Source organism: Colletotrichum phormii (genome assembly GCF_030913505.1).
Source record: "Colletotrichum phormii strain CBS 102054 chromosome Unknown BDP81scaffold_12, whole genome shotgun sequence".
Classification (NCBI taxonomy): domain Eukaryota; kingdom Fungi; phylum Ascomycota; class Sordariomycetes; order Glomerellales; family Glomerellaceae; genus Colletotrichum; species Colletotrichum phormii.
The window spans coordinates 1,421,136-1,445,859 of NW_026851454.1; the positions used below are offsets into that span (position 1 = coordinate 1,421,136).

Genomic DNA, 24,724 nt, shown 5'->3' on the forward strand with positions numbered 1-24,724 from the left:
AGCTGAGCTCGAGCTGAGCTGTCACGTGTGGCGGCATCGCCATGGCGGGGTCGCGACTGCCCAGACGCCTGACGTCAATTTCGGCACGGACCATCCGTGAGGGGTAGACGGTACGTATCGTTCACTTACTGAGCTCTCACTCACTCACCCAATCCCAGTCTCATCTCACTCATCGTAACGAAACCCAGGCGAATGCTGACTTTCGAGCTTCAAGTCCTGGCTCACAATTTTGCACAAGAACCGTGACATTTGTTCATCTCCTTCCACCGCCTACAGGTAACATGGACACAAGAAGGCCATTTTGGCGTGCAAGAACGAGTCAGGCGGTGTAGAGAGCATTGGCGATAACCAAAGCCATTGAGCTCAGACATGATCAAGAGTCGCCATCGACGGTGTTAGTCGTCATTCATGCGTATATTATTGACATATGGTTGAAAGCAATTTAGAACTCTTCACTTCAGGGCAGCGAGGATTAGCTTTTTGTAGTCTTCCACAGCGAGCTCCAGATCCTGAACCGTGATGCGCTCATCGGCCGAGTGAGCCACCAAAATCGTGCCTGGTCCATACAAGTAGCGCTTGTGGGTTCCGTTCAGTCGAGGCACGTCGGTGTAGTAGTTCACCACGGTAGTGTTGAAGCCTGCTCGTGTCAACTGGGGCCGATCCATAAGAGCAGTGAGGCAAACGACATACCTTCAACATCATAATCCAGACTCACGGGTAACCCAGACCCAGTAAACGTCAAATTGACAAACTCCGGAGTAACTTCAGACACAGCCTTCTGCAAAACATCCTGAATCCCCTGCAAGTCCTCAGTCGCAGCTCGAATCGACGCCCTGCCCGACGCGCTCTCGGAAATCACATTAGTCGCGATCCCGCCCTCAATCAAGCCCACATTCAACGTCGTGTTTCCGAACTCCTCCGTCCAAGGCAACTTCGTATCCTGGATCTTATCCAAGGCCCGAACGAGCAGGTCAATCGCGCTCCGCCCGTACTCGGGATACCCAGAATGCCCCGCGACGCCGTCGGCCGTGATGTTGAACCCCAGCACGCCCTTGTGCGCCCGGACGAGGGTATGCTCCGTCGGCTCGCCAAAGATGACGGACTCCCACGTCAAGCCCAGCTCATTTGCGGCGCCCATGCCATCGCCTCCAGATTCCTCGCCGACCACATACAACAGCGCGACGTCGCCCTCGGCAATCTCCCCGCTTGCTAGGAGCTCCTCCACGGCGATGATCTGTGCTGCGACACTGCCTTTCGCATCAGAGGTTCCCCTACCGCGGATCTCATCGCCAGAGCGGGAGTAGGGGATGTAAGGCGGTACGGTGTCGAAGTGCGATGTGACGAGGACGCGAGCTTCGCGGGCGTTGCCGAGGTAGGCGAAGACATTCTGGCGTGTTCCTTCGACTGTTTGGAGCTCGACTGTGAAGTTTGTCTCGAGGTAGCCTTTGAGGGCTTCTGTTCCGAGGGCTTCGGATTTGGTTGTTGTGTCGGCTTCGACGAGGGTCTTGTGTAGGCTGATGAGGGACTCGGTGCAGGATGCGGCCCAAGCCGATGAGGCCAGGGTGCAGATGAGTGCTGCCGGCAAGAGAGGTTTCATATTGACGATGCTTCACATGAAGTTGATAAGCGGCTGTTGATGAGCGTCGTCTCATAAGGCCGAGTGAGGGGAATGAGTCTGAAAACAACCCAACGCAGTAGATATGAGCGTTGGAATGCTTTTATCATTCATGGCTGTTATGGCGCCAGCGACATTTGTGGGGTACACGCAACCCAGGTTCCGAAAGTTACGTTGAGATGCACGACGATAAGGAAGTCTGGGTTACTTTGAAAGGGGTTGATGCTGCGCCAAGATGATGGACAGGTATCTCCAATGCAAGAGATGTTGGAATGGGCGGTCACTGCATCTCAGACGTCGATATCGAGGAGGGGGATATGTATGATTTTCTCCGATCCATCCTCATCGGTGGTGGATTCGGAGCTTTCGTTCAGTGATTGCCGTGTTCGGTCGGCTCCCACGATGCGGGGTCACAGTGGCCGGCCGAGTCTCCCGAGGATCTATGGGGATCGGGAGCGAAGCCGAACGTTACGGAGCCCAAGGGCCCATTGTGAGATCAGCTAACTTGATCGAACAGACATCTCATCGCCAAAAATCAACTTTTAATATCTCTTTAGGACAAGATGTAGGCAATCGCTGTTCTCAATCACTGTTCGATGCCATTGTTCGTCAAGCAAGACACGGTCACAGCACGCGTTTCACACAGGCCCCAACGAACTTCAGAGTAAGGTACCATCATCATATCATGTCTTCACCGAGGCACCCAAAGGTAGATAGCGAATGTATACATCAATGATGCATTACCTAATGATGGGATTTGCGAAGAGAACTTGAAGGATTGGCACAATTGGACTTTGGCATCAATCTGAATTCTTTGCGTTGCGGAATTCCCATGCTATATCCAGCCACATTTCTAAGCAGGAACATCCCTTCGGTGACTAATGCTGAATGTCTGTGCGCCCCGGCATTGCGGATAGCTCCTTTTTGACACCTTAAAATGACCAATTCGTTCGTCCGCGGAATTAAGTTCGTGGGGCAGATGCGATTCAATGGGGTACTTTACGAAGTGTCGATTGTTTCTAAGCGCAATTCTAAGCGCTTTCAGCCCATAACTTCACCAAGTCTTCTCTGACTGCGTCAATGGCGTCTACCCACTTGAGCACGCGAATTCTCAGCAACAGCTTGCATTCCAGGTTACTAATCTCACGTGTTGTTTCAACGTCTTCTCCTCTTGACTTAAATTCGTCCTCATTCCGTCATCCATCTCGAGAGTACCAGTCCAAGAAACAATTTCAACAACCTCGTCCATCGTCTTCAATCTCATCTACAATCCTTCAAACCACTCAATCCAGGTCTATATCATACACAGCAACAATGGCAGGCACCATCCGAGCCCTCGTCTCCCAAGGCGACAAGACCGCCAAAGTCCAAGAGGTACATGATGTCATTTAGACTCTCCAACTGATTCTCATCATTTTACTCACCACCATCTCAGGTCCCTAAGCCTCAGCCCGGCCCCGGCGAGATCCTCGTCAAGATCTCCGCCGTAGCCCAGAACCCAACCGACTGGAAAGCCACAGCCGGCGCTCCCGCAGGCCGTACCGTCGGCTGCGACTTCGCCGGCACCGTCGCAGACCCCAACGGCTCCTCCCTCAAAGAAGGCCAGCGCGTTGCAGGCTTCGTCATGGGAACCAGCGACGACCCACCACGCGGCGTCTTCGCGCAGTACGCCGTCATCGAGAGCAGCCTCGTCTTCCCCGTCCCTGAATCCGTCACGGATTCCCAGGCCGCTGTCATCCCCTTGGCCTTCGCCACCGCTATTCAGGCACTTTTCCAGCGGCTGAGACTGCCTGAGCCGACGAGCCCGTCCAAGGAGGCGCTTCCTGTGTTGATCAATGGCGGAACGGGCAGTGTTGGATTATATGCCATCCAGCTGGCGAAGAAGGCTGGGTTATACGTCATCGCGACTGGAGGCAAAAAGAACCACGGGCTCCTGAAGAGTCTCGGTGCGGATGTGGCGATTGACTACCGCGACGCCGACTGGATTGAGCAGGTCAAGACGGCTGCGAAGAACAACCTGAAGCACGTCTTTGACGCCATTAGCGAAGTCGAGACCACAAAGGCTGTCGCGACGGCGCTCTCACCCGAAGGTGGCCACGTCGTCTGCATTCTGCCGCGCAAGGCGAAGGAGGTCGGCGCTCCTGAGGGTGTAAAGGTCGAGAGCACGTTGGTGTACTCAGTCTTTGGAAGGGCGCTGTCATATGGAAGTTTCGACAACATTGATGGCGAGAAGCCTGAGGATAAGAAGTTTTGGGAGAAGTACTTGGGGCTCCTGCCCAAGTGGTTGGAGGATGGCTCCATCAAGCCGAACCCGCAAAAGGAGTTTGGTGGTCTGGATGATATCAACAAGGGCTTTGAGTTGCAGGCCAAGGGCGGTGTGAGTGCTGAGAAGCTGGTCTACAAGATTGTTTAGACCACCTGCAAATGAAGGAAACGAACAGCGATTGGAGTTCTTGCAATTGTTCCATCATGAGGTGTGTGCCATTGAGTGGGCGTATGGCACGTGATTGCACTAAGAAAACGAATATAATGTGAACACTCCTTCACCGCCGTGAATTCCTCTTTGGTCATTCTTCTTCTGCCCTAAGGTTGCTCTTGCCTTCAAATTCAAACGACCCTCTCTTGTTCTTGCCCCCAGCAACAAGACCTCCCCTTCTCACGACCCCACGCCTTCAGGCTTTCACCTTTTGCACCCATTCTTCCAACCTCATCCTCAACTTTCCTCTCGACCTCATACTTTGGGCTCCATCTGTCCCTAAATCATCCTGCCCTCGCCTTTCGCAGACGATCATCTCACTCCATCCATCATAACCGATCGCTTCCTCATTGTCTCTCAATCTTTACACTCACCCACTACTACAAAGACGTCACAGACCCTAACAAATCCATGTAAGAAAGCATTGTCCTCCACTCTCATCCTAGGCTCTTTCATCTACTGACAGCCTCATCTCTTTAGCATGTCTTCCTCTCACGGCAAGTCTATGTGGGAGCCGGTGGTCACCTTCACCGTCCTTCTTACGCCCATTGAGCAATACTCGATGGGAGTGAAGGGCAGTGAAGGCAGCGGCTGGGCTCTCCATCACCCTGGAGTCTACGATGGCTGCCACAACCAGCATGAGAGACAGAGGACCGAGCAGTGCCTGGCCTGCGGCAATACTTCCACCCGGAAGTATCGCTGCCCTTGTAAAGAGGCTAGGTACTGCTCTGCCCAGTGTCTCGAGGCCGATAATCTCCATCAACGACTCTGCGTGGGTCGCCAGGCAGCGAAATCGGCCCCTTCTTTTGGCCTCCCCTTGGAGACTCGACCATCTGAGAACCACTACCTCGCGGCGCTACTTCCTGTTAATGGAGCTGACCCGAAGCCGATCTGGATCTCTCTTCATCTTGATCTCGAGACTGGCAAGATGAACTTCGCTACCGATGAGATCGACATTGCCAAGGCGGCTGGCAAATCCAACGACAGCTCTACCGGCCCCGACATCATACAGGTGGGTCTGAATTCGGTAGCGACTCCCATCCAGAAGAAATTAGCCCATGGCGTCGACGCCATTAAGTTCGGCTCTTCCAAGCACACCAGCGTTGGAAATCTCAACAACTGCATCCACAGCTTCGGCAAGCCGGGTTTTGTCGCCTGCCACTTTGGTGCCGTAATCGTCTGGGCTTACGAAGTCGACAAGAATCGGTCGGTAAAGGCCCCACGAGATGTGACTGTTCGAGACGTCCGTCATGTCTTGGATTGCCACATCCTCAATTCGACCAACCCGGCTGTGGCTCAACCAGGCCGATTCATCTTGGAAGGTGGCACACTTCCTTCGCTGAAGGTCAACGATCTCTCGGATCGTTGGATGGAGGCTTTGGGGGTCACTTGCCAGGTCGAGAAGGCACACGTCGCCGCAGAGCATGAGTATTTCCAATCCTTCCCGGTCGGTAGACTCTTCCACCTCGGCCTTCGCTGGTACATTCGAACTGCCGTACCAATTGCAATTGCTCCAATCGGAGAGCTCCATGAAGACCACGAGGAGATTCTCTCCGTGTTCCGCCAGACGGTGATTCTGGTTGCGTAGGAGGCACCTCAGAACACCGGACTGCGCCAAGCCCAGTTGCAGGTCGTGGACCTGAAGCGTTCTTCCAGCTTTCACCTCATGCAGGTTTGTGGAAAGCAGATCGAGCCCGCGCACCTCGCCGCGATCGTCGAGTACTTCAAGCTCGCCAAGGCCTCTGGCACCCCAACATCGGAGAAAGCGTTCCGTGCGTTTTGGGCGCACTTTAGGCAAAAGGAGATCTACAAAGGTCATCCGATGGATGGGATTCCTTCGCCCTATGACCTCGAGGTCGGATCGACAACTCACGATCCTAACTCTACCGGGCTTGTTGCCTTGCTCCAATCTTACCCGTCCTACGACGACTTTCTCGGCCAAGCACCAACCGCGGATGACCACGTGGAGGGCGGCCTGAACGCTCCCAAGACCGAGGTCACCGCCGCTAACTCTGGAAAGATCCTCGAGCAGTCGTCTGGCCTCCCGACCAAGCGGACTTAGCTCGTGACAGACCGCCGTCTCTACAGTCAGTTCAATTCCACCTCTCTTACCTGATCCAAAGATACTAACAGCTGATTATAGGAGTCATCAGACCGATTCCACATTTACACGCGAGTAGGATTAGGGAGGAAATGATGAGGCGAATTCGAATATTCTGGGGGCACGGAGAGATATCAACAGTCGTAGAGACAACTGAGATAGAGTTATGCCTTCGCAAGACCGGAATTGAGACACCCATCCTGCTGCATACCGTTACCACTTGCGTGACTCTAAGCATTTTAGGCTCTGATGAGGACAACGATTTGTCTTAAAGCGAGACAAAGCTAAATACCTCCGGTCTTGATATCCAGCATCATCGCTCCGCCCGATACGCCCTTTTCAACTTCAGGAATCGCGGGTGATCCCGCGGCTTCATTTCTGGACCCTTCCCTTCCTCTTCTTTCCGAAAGATTTCAAGACCATCTTTTCTCGTGGTAAGTCCATACTGTCCATTCGGCACCGGCAAGCCCATAAACTCAGCGTGTTTTCCTTCCTCCAGAACCCACTCAAGCCCCCTCTCCTGCAAACACCGCAACTCGTCCTCAATAATCCCACTTCGACCACTCTGAAAGGCATCATCGCGCGACAGGTCCTTTGCCTCGCCTGGCTCAACCAATCTAATCACCGTCGTCCCGTCATGCTGTTCAGTATCAAGGATATCCGCGTCGTCGAGCCAGTGGAAGAGTAAACTGCCTGAGCCGGAGTGTGCGCCCCAGGGGTAAATCTCGATGAGCTTCACCTCGAAATCTGGATCAAGGACTTCTGCATAGACGTCTAGGATGCAGCTTTTGAAGTCGAGGTCGGGTGCCATGCGAGACCAGAGGCGACGAGCCTGGAACACTAGCTTGCTCAGCATGTCGTTTGTGATGCCGGCGTGGTTTGGCTGATAAAATCTGCTCTGGCTAATGATGACGATATGGCTTTCTTTGACATAGCAATGCCACTCGCTTAAGCGGTCGAGGTGGGTGTAGTATGGGAAGAAGTAGAGCCGGTTATCTGTGGATTCTGCATCCTGGTTGATTTGATAGTACAAGCCGAGAAGTGCTTGAACGGTTCTTTTCGAAGAGACCAGCTTGGTGAGTGCTTCGCGCATGTTGTTGATAGGTTGAAGGTTACCTCCATCAGCGCCTTTGGGGCTGCAGCGACTCGTCCGAATGAAGTATCCTGCCGGTGTGCCTGTCTGAAGATCTTCTGTTCTCTGTTCCATCTCTGCGGCCAGTACGCCCAACGTTTCACTCTTCTCAGCTTTGCTCAGGTCGTAGTTCAGCCACGCTGAAATCTCGAGTAGTCGGCGAACTTCATCTCTGGATAAGTGGTGGATCGCAGTAGGCGGGTTCAGCATGCACTCCTGGATCCGTAGAGTCAACCAGCAACCCATGTTGAACGGCGCGATTTCCTACTCTCTTCGATGTAGATACGATGGCGTTAGGGCGTGGTGGTTGTAGGAGTTGAGTAAGGCTGAGGGGGAGGTGTTTAGCGGACGTCGCTGGATCACCACGCGTGCTTGGTCTAGCGATGCCATCTTAGGAACACAAACTTTGGAGGGAAAAGGGACTTCGTCAGAGTGTTTCAAGCATTGCTGTTCTATTGTATGTTATTTATCAGTACCTCTTCTTTTTTAGTATTGTTCATTGCCATGGAAGAATGATGATCAGTCACGCCGCGCGAGGTTATTGAGGCCTGAAGAATTTGGAGACTCTGGAGCTAGCACACATGCCAATGATCCTTCCGGATGCAAAAAGCACTACTTTCGCAGGGAACAATGCACCGGTTCGATTTTAACCTGATCTTTCCAACCCTGCCACGCTATCTCCCCAACTGAGGGCTCAAAGCCACCTCCCTCTGGTGGCCTCGTGACACCCACGACACCAGCCTCAAGATGCTGGAGGTGCGGGAACCCTAAACCGGCCGCTCTTAATATCCTCCTGAGCCTTCAAACTCAGGTTTACAATCTCAATGATGATATGCTGCCTCTCCGCCTCGAGATGCTCCTCCGAAATACCACTTCCATACCACACCGAAGCGTAGATATCAAGATACCTCGTCCCAGCCACACTGACATCCCTAGCTGCAATATTCAACACCCCGAATCTGGTATTCTTGCCGTCGACAAGATTCTTGTCACCGCACGCCTTGAGCCGAAACTCAGGCAGAGGCCGGACCATCTGTCTCTGCGCACAAGTTCTCCTGCTGTAGTTGGGAATACTAAAGTTGGTGACCACGCCGCCCCAACCCTCTAGAATACTTGAAGTCGCGGCCACACCTGGACCTCCCTGGCTGTTCGACTTTTTGAAGTAGTGCTCCGCGTTGCCCCGATTATTAGCAGCATCAGCGAGAGGCGAGGCAGACCAGGTCGAAAAAGCCCACGCGTTGACGTTGGGGAGTGGCACGAGGGCGCGACACTCGACTCCTTTCCAGGTGGCGGGATCGTTCAGCGTGGAGTTGAGGTTGACCTCATACCAGAACTTTTTGGCATATTCGATTTCCTTGGAGAATAGCTCGAGAAAGCCCTGGTCACCGATGGTGGCCTTTCGTTTGGCGAGGATGTCCATACAGAGGGAGGCTGGGGTTGGGAGCGGGATCTGGCTGTTGGGGACGCTTGTGCGCTCACTGAGGAGTCTGAGGACGTAGTGGCATCGTTCGAGTTCGAAGTCTATTTTCTTTCCTAGGGTCATTGGGCCTGAGAGGATGTATGGGTATCCATTGAGGTTCTCGGTCCAGTTGCCGTATTTAGGCCAAGGGGTGCGTTGGGCAACAGCCAGAGCTATGAAGGTCACAAAGACGATAGATAGCATGATGGGATTGATGTGAACGGCAGGAATGGGGAGCTTGATGTCTTGGCTAGGATCGACATTTACTGCATCGAGGTGAAGACATTTATGATATGCGTCGGTACGAGCCTTTATACGATCGATGCCGTAAACCGTCCAATGCTTGCCCTGGTTTATCGACCATCTGGAATCGCCATTTCCTAGGAACAAAGCAAACAAAGCCTTCTCAAGTCGGGTACCGGCAGGTCCATGTTCAATGGCAGACCTCCTTAGTAGACTTGGCCACTTCATGAGTTCCAGGGACGAAGCGGCAAAGGAAGCGAAACGACCAATATAATCTGGCCTGCCTAAGGTACGCCGCACAACACACCATCCCTTGATAAATCCTACATGAAAACATGGGTGCGGGGCTGACAAAGGACCTCGGCAAGCGCCATGATCTTCGAGGTCAAACAGGAGCTTCCTGGGGATTGGAGCAGGGCCGATTCGCCAATGGGACAATACTGCTCAAGTCTCACCGCTGATCTGGACGGTGTTACGAAGCTTTGTGGTACAAGCAATTCTCTGCAAGCCCTCGCGGGCCCCAAAGCTTCGGCCGTCGACTTAGGTAGATAAAGACGACTTACGCGCCAAGGCGTCTGTGGTAGCGAGATAGGGGGCCACTGGCATAGATCAATGTAGCATGGTGCCTTGTCCTTCAGCTCAAAAAGTTGCATTGTAGCTCTGATTGTCATTCAGCTCGCAATTGTCAATACGTTGGTCACGGTTACTACATGTAAGAAAAGGTTGAGGGAGTGAAGGAGAATAATCGGGAGCTAGACAAGCTCTTTCTGGCACGTAAGTTAGATTCATGTTGATTCAAGATATCCGAGAGTCTCTTATCTTTCATAACTGAGGTGCGTTCATCATTCATATCACTTTCATGTACCTTGACATCTGTGACGAGCTTTGATTTGTATTTACCTCTAAGTCCTAACATGTATCAAGTGGTGTCAGATGGCTCTGTTCCATAAGGTACCAAGTCAGAGACACGTAGGGCAAGATGTTATGTCGTCCTTGCTAGTACCTATGGAGGCAGGATCATCTGCCACGAAGCTTACCTAGAACAAGGTATGTATCTTACCTGCTACATAGGGACTCCATGGACTCTTGGCCTTATTGCTGGACGGCTTCCGGCTTCTCTCGTGGGAATAACCCCGCCGACGCTGTCGAGCACCCTTCTCCCTGCTCTCGGAACTCCTCATATCTTATCTGTAACTAATAACTTGAAGGGGTTTGATTTACCTCATTGTGATATATCAACAGAGCTATGCCTCTCAATTACGTCTTGTCGGTTGAGCTTTTGCGTGACCTGTCCCCAACAAGAGGAGCCACGTAAATTTACTCTCGCTGCATTCGAGGGCGAGCATTGCGGTATTGCAAGTTGGTCCGCTGCTCTCAGCTTTCCCTCGCCTTCAACATTATGATATTGGAGTCCAGTACATCCCGCGAAGTCAGCACTGCATAGCCCTAACATAGCAAACGGGTAATGATCGGTCCTCAGCCTCGAATCAGACTGCCAAGCACAGTAGTCGTTCTCATCTTTTTGTCCCACCGGTTGGAAATCTACCGAACGAGGAAATCCTCCAAGCTGTGAATACTCCCGCTGTTTCATTTAACCATTATCACTTATCACGTCGCACTAGTTTATGTCGCTAAGGTACGGAGTAGTCTATGTCAGACCTATTACAATGCCCCTCAGTCTTCACCTCCAATTCGATGCGCCCGATTGTCACTGACACATATCGCCATCGAAAGCAGCTCATCGGAAAAAAGGAAAAGAAGGATGACTGTGGTCTCGGTTGTATGAAAGAGCCCAATTCAGTCAACCCCCAAATCTGCGTACCATCTACTTGGGCCCTACTTTAGCTGTCTCACCGACTCCACGTCTTCGGGGCTGGGTCCGGTGGCTGGCTTCGAATGGCAGCGCCTGCAAGCCACGATACGAGGAGCGACAGCGAGGGAAAGAGAAAAAGCAATGTGAAGCCATTGAGGATATACTAATCGTTGCCGACCAAAGTATTCCTTCGGCCCTTTCTAGCCGTATCTCGCAGCACTTGAATGCAGAACGTGGCAGGGTTCGACCACGTTTTTTGCCCGTCACACCAATCCCTACGGGGAGATATAGGTAAGTGCCATGCGTGATAAGAATCTTTGAGGGGACTTCACTTAGTTGGAGTTCTAGACCGCCCTGAGTCTCGTCACTATGATGCAACTGTCAGAGCCCTCCCGGATAGGGGCTAGTTAGAGGTAGTAAGGAGTCCAAGCAACAAAGGAGCAGCTCAGATATATATACAGCGCAGGGAGTACACGTCGGGGGAGGAGCAGATTTCAGTAATTCATCATTCTACCCCTAACTGCAGTTGGCCTCTGAGAGCTTCTACCCTGCGTCAACAACCCCAACTTGACAGCGACCTACCTCTATGCACCATGGCGGTAGATCATTCTTGCGACAGTCACGCAAGACACTAAGGCCCAGGTACTATGGACATCGCCAACGGAACGGGGATCTCGGGCCCGGACAACTCACTTAGATATCGCACCATGAGGTGGATGAATCATTTCCGTTGGTATGAAGATGTTCATCAATGTTCCCATTGGAGCTCTTTCGATCGAATGCGCACCCTAAAGCATGATGGAAATTTGGCGAAAACGGCTTCTATTGATACCTAGTCATTACAAAAATTTCAAGAGACATGCTTTTATCAGAGAGAGGATGGGCTCAGACTCTATCGCGTCAATGGAGATGAATAGTTACACCGTCTGGTGCTTTCACGAGCTTGATAGCGTCCATGTCTGCACGCCTACGAATTGCGTAAAACACCATCGCGACCTTCATGTCGCGACTGCAGAACTCGAGTCATTTGCATCGTGGGATTGAAATACTTGCATTGCAGGAAGGATGTGTTTTGGCGTCTGCCACATTGAACTAGCGGTACACCAGTCCCGCGAATCAACGTCCTGGAGGCGGCACTAAGGCGCCGGTTGCGATCATCGTCGGCCCAGTTGGCAGGCTTACATATAAGTGGCGATCCCGCTAAACATGATCATCTTCTTCTTTGTCCGCTAAGCGCTGATGAAACAACGTTGATCGCCCCTTTTCGACATCGCACATTCATCAATTCCTGGCAACATCAACATTGCTGTTGACATCGAAGCTACGATGGGCGCCCAGACTTTTGGGACGGCCGTGTACTCTCTTGAGATACCGAGCATCTACTTTGGCATTACAATTGGTCTCGCCATACTCATTTCTGTGAAAGCATCTCAGCAAACGGTCCTGATCTACATGAGAACGAACCCAGTCTTCAACCTTTATGTGTGGATGTGAGTCCTTCTCCGTTGATGCTTCTTCCATTCCGTTCTAGCAACCGCGAGTAGTAACATTTTGAAGGATATGGGTTCTGCTTATCGCCAACCTGCTCCAAGCGATCGTCAATTTTTTTGTTGTTCTATTTAACGCCATGGCGGCAAGGGCGCAGCCGCCCTTGCGGCAGACCTCCCGGAGGGTATGTGGCGTGAAGGGTCGCAGGCTCTAGCTATATACTATATAGTACACGCCGTATCCTGACGTCCTCCAAATCTTGCTCGTGAGCTACTATGTGTTTTATCCATCCCTAGTTCCCACTGGTGCCCTAGTTCCGTTATAACCCTCTGGTTTCTTAATAGAGGTAGTTTGTCGTTTGGAGGAATAGGTTATGACCTATCTCCTAGTACCGCGGGCAGATCTTCTGGAAGAAGTCTGTCACGCAGAGGAAGGCCTGGAAGCCTTCAGAGTCAGTGATTAGCCCCTTGAAGTAGCGATCGAGGGACCCTATAGGTCCTACGGGCTCCTGGCGGCTGTAGGGGTAGAGGGTGGGCCACTGTTGCCTCCTCAGTAGGGTCTTTCGGCAGTAGACTAGATGGTCTGCCTCCTTAACCCATCCACAGGAGCAGGTGAGTAGTGCTTCTGTGTGGTTAAAGCGTTGGTGATATTGTTTAAAGTCCCCGTGGCCTGACCGTGCCACGAGGAGGACTCTCCGACTACATCCTGCACTTACGTGTGTAATTGCTCCAATATTTTAGCTTGAGTTTTATGTTTCTCCTGGACAATCATCTTTTTCGACTCTTCGACATGCCGCACCTCGCGAAACTGATGCCGAATTACGTGACGGCGACAATCGCCTTATCGTTTGAAGGCTTCCTGAACGGCTTTGATACAGGAACTATCGGCTCAGTAGTGCATATGAAGCAGTTTGCGACCACATTCGGCGATCTGTCTGCGACCGTCCGAGGTATCACAGTTTCCATGATATTGTTGACTGGCATCATTCCCTCGTTGCTGGCTGGTCAGCTGGCAGACAAGTATGGACGATTGCGCATAATATCACCCGGCGCCGCACTCTTCGCCCTCGGCGCTCTCCTACAGACAACATCCTTCAGCCTGGGTCAGTTCATCCTAGGTCGAGCTGTCAGCGGCATTGGCCAGGGCGTCTTCCTCGGTAACATCGCCGTCTACCTCGCTGAGATAGCCCCTCCCGTCGAAGAGGTCGCCTCGCCGCCTTGCCTCAGTTCATGGCAACTCTCGGCATCTGTATCGGATACTTCTCTTCCTACACGACGAGCTCCATTGAAGATAGCACTGCGTGGCGTCTTCCGTATGTTGTCCAAATTGCAGTCTCAATCATGCTCGCGCTCGTTTGCAGGGCTCTACCCGAGTCGCCACGGTGGCTGCTGCTCTGGGGCACAACGCAAGAGGCAGTGACGGCTCTCGAGCTGCTTGATCTTGACATGGATGAGGCTCGGCGCGACTTCCTCAACATGCCGCAGGAGCAGCCTAGTCTTTCCACGAGGCAGACCTTCCTTTTACCTTTCCGTGGGCCGTACCGGTCTAGAACTTTGCTGGCGCTCTTTATTCTGTCGATGATCCAATTGTCAGGAATTGTCGGATTGGAAGTCCAATTCGACCGCGAGTAGGGGCAGAGCATGGGCCACCTCGAGGTGGTACACTTAGACCTCGACTACCCACCCAACCTCCGGTTGGAATCTCCCTTCTACTCCTTACGCAGAATCAATCAATACAGAGATATTGATACTTCGTCACCCCCAGGACCCTACGGTTCGAACCAAATTCCCTGTGAAAGGAATACCAACAGGAACCGATGCGATAACTTATGTAAGATGCGCCTGTCGTTTCTATTATTTGAGACAAAGATTGACCAAGATAGTACGCGCCCGCATTGTTCGACCAGGCTGGAATCTCACAGTCCAACTCTTCGCTCATCGCATCTGGCGTTTCTTCCATCACGATGCTGGTCGTGTCTATTCCAGCATCCATCCTGGCCGACAAATGGGGAAGACGAACCTCGGCAATCAGTGGCGGCGTTATTCTCTCTGGACTTATGATGCTCATGGGGAGCCTCTACGCAGCTGGCGCGGTTGGCCCTACAGGAGTTGCTCGCTGGGTTGTCGTAATCTCAGTTTTCGCATTTGGCATGGCCTACTGTGCTACCTGGAATGTTGTCACGAGTTATGGCACGCAGCAATGGGCATATGAAGTGGGTTAAAGTGGCTTGAAGTAACCCATCTAGAATGAGCACATGAGAGCAGTCTATATACTAAGAGAGTGTGATATCCACGTGAGAAAGCACGTGGCAAGATGCTTGACAAGTGCTGATACCATTCCTGTTTCGTGACAAATGTCGTCGGAAAGATCTATGCTAGCGAGATTCTGCCTGGCAACACCAGAGCCGCGGGCAATTCGATTGGAATGGCGTCTTCATTCGTAAGTGAAGTTCTCATTATCCATCTTGAGATAGACGTCACTGACATGGCATAGTTCACCAATTGGCTGGTGGCACTTATCACTCCGATCCTCTTATCCGCTTCAGCATATGGCGCTTACTTCCTCTTCGGCGGGTTGACTGTCATCACAGCGATTGTTCTCACTGTCTTCATGCCCGAAACTCGTGGGCGATCACTTGAAAGCATACAGAGTGAGTTCAGACGACCGGTATTCACCAGCTTGATGGGGTCACTTTGCGCTCCGCGGGCCCGGCACCGAAACCCGCAATCCCAGTCAAACCCCAACACGCCGATTGAGCTGCTGGCCCGGGCACCGGAACCGTCAACGGCGGCAGTCTCTTCAAGCATTGCAGCTTGAATCCTCCAATTAGACTATCACTGCGGAGGCGGGGCAAGGTGGTATTGGAAGGTTTTCGAACCGACTTCGACCTCCGTGAAGTACGAGCTGGCATCATTGCACTGGATTTTCAGGTTCATCATACATCGGAAGAGTCTCAACATGGCGGCATTAAATCCATCTTAGAGCACAATTGATTATATTTTGACTTAGCACCTATGCTCTTCTCGCGGTGGAGGTCGGAACGCAATTCCTCTCTTCGAACGAGCTGTGGAAGAACCAGCCCCATCCAAGTCAAGCTGCACCGATTCGCCTCCCAAGGCAAGCGATCACCGTGAGATAATATCCGCCGATCCGGAGATACGGATAAACCTGTCAGCAAGGCGTCTTTAGAGCTTAGCTTGCAGAGTCCAATCGAAATAAGGTTCCCAAGAGGCAACGAAGCCGCGGTGATAAGGCCAAACTTATCCGACCCGCGGGTGCCAAGAATCTCAACGAGGAAGATGGATTAGCACTGAACTAGGGTACAGCACGCGATCAATTAACGTTTAATGTCAAGCTCTCTTTCCATAGGCCATCCCGTGATCTGTCAAGCACGCGACCGAGTCGCGTCGGCATGGGCAATGATAAATACCTGGAGTGGTTCATCTCATCTCATCTGATAAAGTCTCTTGGTGTTCATTATCACATCTTGGCAACAGCGATGCGACCTCAATCCAGGCACACAGTGCTTTGAGAATGCACTGTAACCTCGTACATGTACGTTGAGCAGGGGATTTCAGGGAGTTTGGTGCAGCCGGCGCCCGAAAACGAGCGTTATCTTGGTCAGATCTCAGCGTCAACAAGTGACAGGAGTGTCCGCGAACCCGCGTATCTACTAGATGTAAAGAAGCTAAAACATCTGCAGATACTTATATCAAGGCCAGGAGAGCACGGCCATGGGGACGCACTACGGATGAGAGCACCTAGCTCTTGACTCCCCTCCGAACGTCTGCTCGCCCGGCGTCTAGACAACAATGCGGCTGTTTGCAATCTCCCTTGCACTCCCCCTTGCACTCCCGCTTGTCAAAGCAGGGAGTAATCCCGCGCTGAGAAGTCGACAGAATGTCGACTTCAGAGACCATAATCGACCTATCTCAAAGAGCTTCATTGTGGAGTTTGCGCCAGTGAGTATGCATCCTGTGCTTCTTCAATTAATAGCCGGCCGTTGACCAGCGACACCAGGGCTCGAATCAGCGACGGGATGGGCTCGCGTCGACCGATGGTGTCACACTCGTAAAGACTTACGACAACAAGGTCTTTACGGGTGCAAGCGTCGAGACGGAGAACCACACTCTCGACTCCTTGTTGAGTCTTCCTGACGTTGTGAATGTTTGGCCCAATGTGGCAGTCAAGCTCGACCCTGTGGAAAGCAAGCGGTTGGTCCAAGGCGAGGATGTGGCGTACACGACGCACAATGCTACCGGTATCTCCAAGTTGCACGCACAGGGTGTCTTTGGAAAGAGGGCCAAAGTTGGCGTTGTTGATACCGGTATTTGGTACTGTTGGTATCCCTATCACAGGGATGTTGGTTCGAACCGTAGGGTCCTGGGGGTGACGAAGTATCAATATCTCTGTATTGATTGATTCCGCATAAGGAGTAAAAGGGAGATTCCAACCGGGGGTTGGGTGGGTAGTCGAGGTCTAATTGTACTCCCTCGAGGTGGCCCATGCTCTGCCCTTACTCGCGGCCGAATTGGACTTCCAATCCGACAATGCTAGACTTTGGATTCGAGTGTGAAGGGCTATTCCGCTCTGTTCGGTACCCAGAGAAGCGTCCATGGGATGGCTGACAGCTCAGCACCGTAGGACAGGGACTAGGTAGTGAGTGTTGGTAACATCGGTGTAAGTGTCGTCAGTGTCGGTGTCTTCGTTGCCGTTATCGTCGTTGTCGGTGTTGGCCAGCGGCCTATCCTCAGAGTCATAGCATATTCACCTTCTAATATGTAACAGAGAGATAATGAATATTGGGCGGAAAGACGATAGGCCAGATAGAACATGAAGCCCTGATATTGGCACCTAGAGCTGTTACGCAGCAATTGGGAAACTGTCGTACAAAAACGAATCCGTAATTGCCGGCCATTAATTACGCCTTATTTACCACAGAAACTTATTTTTCTTTTAAGAATTTCAGCCTTCTATATGTAGATTCACAAACGCGAACCACCTTGGTTCTGATTTTGGTTTAAGTCCTCTCTCCACCCACCATAGGCTCCTTGATCGCTATCCTCGTGGCACTCTTCCTGCTAAACATCTGAGCGGCTGAGAAGCTGGTGTGGTTGTCGGACGATAGTGGATATCAAATCAGCCATCATCATCTCGATGACGAGTTTGACACTGTATGCAACCGGATGAGTAATGGCGTAAAGAAAAGGGTTCGGAAGCGACATCATGACGATGATGAGAATCTGATGCAGCTATCAGCATGGTAATTTAAGAATGGGACAGTTGAACGCACATCCATGGACAGGGAAATTGAGACGGCAGCGACATTGCAGTTGAACAACAGCCAATATTTGGTGAGACCCCCGGCAATTAGTTCCCGTCGGACTTTGCGGAGGAAAATTGCATTCAAAGTGAGATCCACCAAGAGATAGATGATCTTCTCCATGCGGTCCCAGATCTCATTGATGCGCACGAACGGCTCTTCCTGTGTTAGACGCGCCGGGATCCAGATGCAGGCAACCGAGATAATGATGATGCCGACTATAAGCAAGGAGATCTTCATGATTTTCACTCTTCTCTTGTCAACTATGACAAGGCCTAGGCGGTTCGCGATAATTTGGAGGGCTAACTGCGTTTGCAGCGACCACAAGATGCAGCTCCCAAAAAAGAAACCGAAACTGGCGCAAGAGGTCAGCGAGCTGTGTACTATCATTGAGATGCAATGTCGTTATCTTACGTTCCTGCCAAATCACCTCGAATGAACAACCAGTTGACGATCGCTTGGAGCAGGTTGGCGATAAGCAGAACCCACCTGCTCCTGTGGATGGGTTAAGGAGGCAGACCATCTAGTCTACTGCCGAAAGACCCTACTGAGGAGGCAACAGTGGCCCACCCTCTACCCCTACAGCCGCCAGGAGCCCGTAGGACCTATAGGGTCCCTCGATCGCTACTTCAAGGGGCTAATCACTGACTCTGAAGGCTTCCAGGCCTTCCTCTGCGTGACAGACTTCTTCCAGAAGATCTGCCCGCGGTACTAGGAGATAGGTCATAACCTATTCCTCCAAACGACAAACTACCTCTATTAAGAAACCAGAGGGTTATAACGGAACTAGGGCACCAGTGGGAACTAGGGATGGATAAAACACATAGTAGCTCACGAGCAAGATTTGGAGGACGTCAGGATACGGCGTGTACTATATAGTATATAGCTAGAGCCTGCGACCCTTCACGCCACATACCCTCCGGGAGGTCTGCCGCAAGGGCGGCTGCGCCCTTGCCGCCATGGCGTTAAATAGAACAACAACAAAAATTCCTAGTAAGTGCCGAGGGAGGCGGAGTTCGGGCGGCTTAGGATGAAGAACTATCTCGAGGTCGGCATATTACCGAGGGCATTAGGACAGCCATTTTCTGGCAAAGGCTTGGAAGGCAGCTGCTTTAGCTTGCCTTTCTAGGTGCGCTAATGAGGGCTGTGGTTATGATTTTGGGATTAGTTTGCAGGCTTCCTTGGCTAGAGCATCCGCTTCTTCATTTCCTGGTACTCCCGTGTGCCCAGGGCCTACACGCATGTCATCTCACCCGTCGATCACTCCTGCGCCCGTTGGGGGAGACGCCATCACGTGCGTGAGATGACAACAGCAATCGCAACTAGATGATGAAAGACTTTGAATATTCTCATATGATTCGCCATGTCTGGTTTTATTGACATCGAGGTATTTGCAGGCCAGAATGCGCGTTTGGATAACGCGGCCTAATTTATTGCACTTTATGTCTCACATCGGAATCCAACATGTACATTAAAGATCGGAAAAACATAAGAATGAGTATGCTACTTATGATCATCAATTATTAAGCTAAGGTAGCTGACCTATTGACGTGACGATGTCAAGAAAGTTCACGAGCTTCTCAGAAATTATCACGTGAGGCATCACGTGATAGCACTTGTCGATTGACAAATGTGAACTTGACTGGATCCTCCAATCGATTACATTCGTGTAATATTGGCTTCGGCCATATCTTCTATTGCCATGGCTACCGGTGCATAGCCGCAGTCGTGATACACTTCCTAACTGCCTGTGCTCATTGCGAATCTTCATCCTTCGCTGTTGAAATTGTATGCACTGCTCACATTGCTGCGCAAAAATATTCTTCTCGAACTGCATTTACTCTCAGAACACAGATGTAGGCACTTTGTATGCTGCAGTTTTATACACGAACTCATCATTCACATAGACAATGAGAAGCGGATGACGGCATTCTACTTTGTCCGGCCGGGATTGCCTCAGAAATTAAAAGCGAGCACCCCAAACACAAAGAATTCGGCGAAAAGCCGACCAAGCCACCAGTAGCTTGGTCCGGGCTTTGGGAACCCGGCCGAAATGTTTTGACATATTCAGGCCCGGCAGCGGGCCAGACCAAGGGCAGAAAAAAGGTCCCTTATGAAGTCCTCGAGTCGTGGCAGTTCTCCTCCGCCGATCACTTGCGTCCGGCGGGCGCTGTACACGTGTGAAGAGAACTTGTTTTGACTTTTGACAGCGCGTGCGACATCTCCCACGGTAAGACGTTCTTCATTAAACCGTATTATTTTCCGTGAGCTTATTCAGCGTTTGCATTGGACTCTCTGTGGCCAATGCTACCCCTGTTGGTGCCCGTAGGCGGGGAATAATGACTCAGCTTCACAAAAGATCAGCGCTGTGGTCAGCTCGACTAGTTCAACTTCATTGTAGAAGAGGAAATGGTAGGAGTTTTGGAAGGAAGTTGGAGATGCTCTGCTGAAAGATGTGAGGTTGTGGTGGTATATATGAACGTCAGGCTGTTAGCGCACAACGTGAGGTTGCAGCGACCATCTTGCATCGAGGCATTTCCATCGGAGACACGGCCCAGTTGGTGTCGGATTTGGTGCTTGAAAGGGGAAGGTCGATGACACCAACCCCAGTAGATCCACCAGACGCAGGACCCTTGACTCTGGGGGCATCCCATCCCCCTTTTGGCTGCCCTGGACGGCTAGGGGCTGCGTGCCCAAAGGGACCAACATTGAGGGACAGAAGTTGGCACGTACCTTGCATGTGCCGCGCATGCTAGCCCTCCCACAGGCGCGAGAATAATTCCGGCCAACACCGTTCGCACGGGAATCATTAATCACTGGACCACCTCATTTTGACCCGAACGTGGGGTTCTCCAAATTCTCATTCGGATACCGAGTGCTTGTTGTGACAAACAGGAAATCCTGCCCAAATCTAATGGAGATGACTTCACTTTTTAGCGACCCAAACTTCTGGACATTGACCCCGGCGTTGTCAGCTTTCCTTCACCGCTTGGAAAGTGTCAAACGACCTTTCAAAGTTTCAGGGCATGTACGCAAGGAACATTAATCGTCGGAGCTCGGAACATGAACGGTAGATGCCAAACTGTCTTCATGTGATTGTCTGTCATGATTCAGTGTTGCGGCTTGGGACAGCCCCAGATTCGCATTCGAGAGCCAAGTCCCAATTAAGTGAGGCTTCATCGAAAACACACGACGGGTACGTATCGAACGGATACCCCTTAGCAAATGCAAATACGGATGCGGTCTCAGCCTTGGTAAGTAAGGGGGACAGGTTCGACTATAGACCCGCAAGCAATGTCACATTATCGAGAAGTTGGCAAGGAATACGGATGATAGAACCAACATTATTCACTGGTCTCACTTGCAGTAGTATTCAACGATGCTTAAGTAACTTTAACGCTTGAATGAGATCTATCCATAATTCTATTCCCAATTCTATACGCAAAAACAAGACAAAGAACAAGCATAACTCGCAAAGACGATGTGCGGGATGTGGTATCAAGGACAAGGGTGTATTGGCATTATATCGTGCGTATCCTCGGTGGTTCTAAGAGAAGACCTCCAAAACTCCTATCCGTTCCAGACGTCCCTGAGATTTGATGGGCTCTCTCGCAAAGTTGGCAAATGGTTTCTCGGCAGGTCCTAGGGGTATCGATGACCGCACGAGCGTTTGTGGCAGCGGGCTGAGCCGTGGCATTGTTACGAGCCACTTATTTGTGCTCACCCTTGCCGATGCAGTAGGGGACGGGGTAGGAGGTGCTGTTGCAAAGGCGGATGACACCCTTGACCCAGGCAAGGTTGCCGTAGGACTGGTCAGCGTAGGTGTCGGAGGTGTAGGCATCGACGGAGGGGCTGTCGGTGCATCCGGAGAAGATGTTGCCAGTGACACGGCGGACGTTGGGCTGGGAGACGACGAGGCCGTACTGGCCGTCGGGGACGGTGAAACGGAGGTTCTGGGACTGGGTGGTGGTCCAGGTCTTCGAGTAGCTGACGGACAGAGAGATACCGAGGGCGATCTGGGCAATGCTGGTGGAGAGGCCGGCGGTGACGGAGACGGAGTTGGCCAGGGAGTAGCCGCTGTCGACGGAGACAGCAACGTCGTTGCCAGCAGCAGTGACGACGGGGGAGACAGCAATGTCCCAGTTGAGGAACTCCTCGTCGGTGAGGACCTGGACTTCGGTGGACTCGTCGCAGCCGCGGCGGGAGAGAACGTCGCCGAGGGCGGGGGCGGGAGCGACGGGAAGGGCGGCACGGCGCTCAAGAGCGTCGTACTCGGAAGCCTTCATGACAGTATGGGAGCCGTCCTCGCCAACAACGATGACATCGTCAAAGTTGAGGGGAGCGGAGCTAGGAGCCGGGACGGCGACAACAGCGCCAATGAGGCCGGCAGCGGTAAGAACGGAGAAACGCATCTTGATGGTTTGGTAGTTGGTTGAAAAGAATGGAAAGTGGGTGGTGGTTCTTTGCAAAAGAGCGACTTTGAAAAGTAAAGACTGAAGAGTTGCTTAGTGACTCGTTGAGAAAAGAATGTGGGGAAGGAAGTCTATTGGAGAATAGACTGATGATGCAAGTAGAAGATATTCCGAATCTCTGGGAGGGAAGAAGGTGTTCTTATACAATGTTCGTGTTGAGATGTTTAAGCATGTGGATGACACAATGTTCCCCAGTTACGAACTTAGACTTTGGACTTTCGCTCTCTGATGTTTGCCAGGCGGCTTCTGCGTCTGTCAAGCCGCCCGCCCATGTCCATGACTCTCCATGGCATCCACGGGGAAGCGCACATGCGCGCGCTCGTCAGGCCGAAGGAGTTGGAATGGATATCGTTGCCAAGAATCCCTACGGGGCTGCCGGCATTTCCACCATGACACCAGAGCGTGGTGATCGGGCCAGCCGGTCAGGGTGCGATAGGTTCGACATAATCAAAATCCCATTTAGGAGGACTTGTTATCATCAACCTGAACAATATGACTGAAGCAGGTCCAGCGGCAGTACGACTATGCGCTGACTCGGATCGTGGCAGGGCGGCGATCGGTGAGGTCCCGTTGTGGGGGAGAGCGTGCGGATGGGATGCTGGGCAAGAGGCTAAGAGTTGGATATCAGATGGGCTGGGCTAATGATGGAAAATGGGACGAACACCAACAAGGCATAGATAGGTATGTAGGGCGTAGCAGTTTCACATTGAGATGGTAGACGCCGGATCCGGGCGGCGGATGGTGTTGTGCGCGTGAGTAATGTGCGGTTCTGGGGTTGTATCACGTAGTCATCTGATCCAATGGACTCGCGGGAGCGGCTACGAGTCAGTCGACAACCGCAAGTGGTCCCGACTCACCGTTTCATGCAACGCCATCCATGACCCCTTATATAGCCTAATGCAGAAGGCGGCTGGAGATCATTTGCTCATGCGCGTCTTCTCCCCTGTAGAAACCCCATAGAGTCCCCCCTAATGCCAAGATGCCCGTGTTAGACGCAGATGGGCGCACATGGTCTCAATCAGCCCAGCTAGCAAGGACTCAAAGACGTTCGAGCTCCAAAGGGCTGAGGTTAACCCTGGGAGTTTCCTCTTTAGAACACACATTAAGTTTGATGACGGATGGTCTACAGAAAGAGCCCTGTTGAATAGCTGCACCGCCTAGAGGGGCGCCCAGAGGTCACATTCATCCACACGGTGAGTCCACTCCTCAATGATGATCAAACTCCTATTGCGGGCCACGGGTCTTACGGACCTTGGAGACGAGCGCGCGCCGACGAAGGCGCGCGGAAGTGGGACTTGGCTTGCCTGGCAGTGGGATCATGGATGATGGTCCTTGTCCCTTTGCCGAACATGTTGGTCAGACCGTCAGAGCATGACCTTGGTTATCCGAATGCGATAGATTGTTTATTGGGAAACAGAGCTTGGCCGTGACTCGTTGTAAGTCAACTCGGATGTTATGACCGTGGATATAAACCTCCATAGGTTCCTCCCCGATATAATGAAGTTTATCTCCATCCTCATCAAACTCCACACATTCTTTTCTTCGGTCCAGATCCAGTTATCTACCAACTCCGTTCATTCTTTTCAACAACACCTCCGTTACAGTCACTACCTTACCAACTACACAACAAATAACACACCCAAACCACCAAAATGCAGTTCTCCATCGCCAAGGTTGCTTCTCTCTTCGTCCTCCTCTCGGTTGCGTAAGTCTCAACACAGACTCTCAAGGTCCTCAGAGCACCCAACTAACATTGAATCAGCTCTGCCGATCTTCACGACAACTGCGCCTGTAACAACGGTGACAGCTACAACTGGCGCATTACCATCAAGGCTTGCGAGCTTTACGCCACCAAGAACTACCAGTGGGGCAAGGGCACCTACAACAACGAGACCGGACGTGTAAGTTTATCTCACTACACACATTTACATCAAGACCACAGCGCTGACATCAAGTAAATAGTGCGTCCAGAACTCCGCCAGCGATCAGCTCGCCGGTAAGGAGTGGGAGGCTTCTTGCCGCGATATCGCCAACACCGGCTTCGACTGCGCCGACGGCAAGGGCCTGTACTGCAAGGCCAACCCCGACGATGTCCGCGGCAGCTGCTAAGCGTCTCTCGCTTAGAGATATCCTGGGGGGCCTAAAGATTCGGGAAGCCATCCTCTCCTCCTTCACACTAGCAAGGCCAGCCTGTTCATAAGGCTGGATGAAAACAGCCCAGTCATCATGCACTCCACACCCACCATCCTTAGCCGGCTCTCTGGATCGTGGTGCCTTCGAGGGGAATGAAACAAGAGGCTGCCTTGATCTGGGGAGGTGGCTTTTACAACAGCGGTAGTGGAAAATTTGGTCCGTTTAGTTTTTCACGAAATTCGAGGCGTTGCTGGTGTTTCGTATCAATACCTATAGATGTGTGGCATTGCGAGTCGTAAATATGATCGGCGCTCTCTGAGCGTCGTCCATAAATCAAACAAATAGATCTGCATGTTTTGCAATTACTTGAAAGTTCCACCCTGCACATGCTTCACTTAATTCGTTATACCTGTTTCCTTGATATCGAGTGAGAGTGCAAATCAGCCGAAACAATCGAGCCTTGACGTGA

The 24,724-nt window shown here is 51.9% G+C and overlaps 10 protein-coding genes across 10 annotated transcripts; 5 read left to right on the forward strand and 5 right to left on the reverse strand.

Moving 5' to 3' along the window:
* Positions 1-452: 452 nt before the first annotated feature.
* On the reverse strand, positions 453-1,597 carry BDP81DRAFT_395410 (uncharacterized protein; the record flags this gene model as incomplete). Its single annotated transcript, XM_060588065.1, has 2 exons — positions 453-637; positions 691-1,597. The coding sequence occupies 2 exons, from the start codon at positions 1,595-1,597 to the stop codon at positions 453-455; spliced, it is 1,092 nt and encodes a 363-aa protein (XP_060444478.1).
* A 1,332-nt stretch (positions 1,598-2,929) lies between these two features.
* Positions 2,930-4,028, forward strand: BDP81DRAFT_450706 (zinc-binding dehydrogenase; the record flags this gene model as incomplete). Its single annotated transcript, XM_060592558.1, has 2 exons — positions 2,930-2,989; positions 3,051-4,028. The coding sequence occupies 2 exons, from the start codon at positions 2,930-2,932 to the stop codon at positions 4,026-4,028; spliced, it is 1,038 nt and encodes a 345-aa protein (XP_060444479.1).
* A 231-nt stretch (positions 4,029-4,259) lies between these two features.
* Positions 4,260-5,675, forward strand: BDP81DRAFT_407420 (uncharacterized protein; the record flags this gene model as incomplete). Its single annotated transcript, XM_060589016.1, has 2 exons — positions 4,260-4,504; positions 4,572-5,675. A coding segment is annotated over exon 2 (1,101 nt), but the record flags the coding sequence as incomplete, so codon positions are not given.
* An 809-nt stretch (positions 5,676-6,484) lies between these two features.
* BDP81DRAFT_491138 (uncharacterized protein) lies at positions 6,485-7,582 on the reverse strand. The gene has a single exon (XM_060595302.1). It carries the CDS (start codon positions 7,568-7,570, stop codon positions 6,506-6,508), a length of 1,065 nt encoding a protein of 354 aa, XP_060444481.1. The 5' UTR covers positions 7,571-7,582; the 3' UTR covers positions 6,485-6,505.
* Positions 7,583-8,066: 484 nt separating this feature from the next.
* On the reverse strand, positions 8,067-8,987 carry BDP81DRAFT_321340 (uncharacterized protein; the record flags this gene model as incomplete). The annotated part of the gene is made up of 1 exon (XM_060584604.1): positions 8,067-8,987. One exon carries the CDS (start codon positions 8,985-8,987, stop codon positions 8,067-8,069), a length of 921 nt encoding a protein of 306 aa, XP_060444482.1.
* Positions 8,988-12,165: 3,178 nt separating this feature from the next.
* On the forward strand, positions 12,166-15,144 carry BDP81DRAFT_450710 (major facilitator superfamily domain-containing protein; the record flags this gene model as incomplete). The annotated part of the gene is made up of 6 exons (XM_060592559.1): positions 12,166-12,329; positions 13,068-13,639; positions 14,051-14,157; positions 14,210-14,539; positions 14,695-14,766; positions 14,821-15,144. 6 exons carry the CDS (start codon positions 12,166-12,168, stop codon positions 15,142-15,144), a joined length of 1,569 nt encoding a protein of 522 aa, XP_060444483.1.
* A 995-nt stretch (positions 15,145-16,139) lies between these two features.
* On the forward strand, positions 16,140-16,749 carry BDP81DRAFT_450711 (uncharacterized protein; the record flags this gene model as incomplete). Its single annotated transcript, XM_060592560.1, has 2 exons — positions 16,140-16,289; positions 16,324-16,749. 2 exons carry the CDS (start codon positions 16,140-16,142, stop codon positions 16,747-16,749), a joined length of 576 nt encoding a protein of 191 aa, XP_060444484.1.
* A 607-nt stretch (positions 16,750-17,356) lies between these two features.
* On the reverse strand, positions 17,357-18,144 carry BDP81DRAFT_491159 (uncharacterized protein; the record flags this gene model as incomplete). The annotated part of the gene is made up of 3 exons (XM_060595303.1): positions 17,357-17,570; positions 17,621-18,005; positions 18,065-18,144. Coding segments are annotated over 3 exons (627 nt in total), but the record flags the coding sequence as incomplete, so codon positions are not given.
* Positions 18,145-21,360: 3,216 nt separating this feature from the next.
* BDP81DRAFT_450713 (uncharacterized protein) lies at positions 21,361-22,062 on the reverse strand (the record flags this gene model as incomplete). Its single annotated transcript, XM_060592561.1, has 1 exon — positions 21,361-22,062. One exon carries the CDS (start codon positions 22,060-22,062, stop codon positions 21,361-21,363), a length of 702 nt encoding a protein of 233 aa, XP_060444486.1.
* Positions 22,063-23,639: 1,577 nt separating this feature from the next.
* Positions 23,640-24,620, forward strand: BDP81DRAFT_407423 (uncharacterized protein). The gene is made up of 3 exons (XM_060589017.1): positions 23,640-23,827; positions 23,885-24,023; positions 24,085-24,620. Exons 1-3 carry the CDS (start codon positions 23,775-23,777, stop codon positions 24,229-24,231), a joined length of 339 nt encoding a protein of 112 aa, XP_060444487.1. The 5' UTR covers positions 23,640-23,774; the 3' UTR covers positions 24,232-24,620.
* The last annotated feature ends 104 nt before the right edge of the window (positions 24,621-24,724 follow it).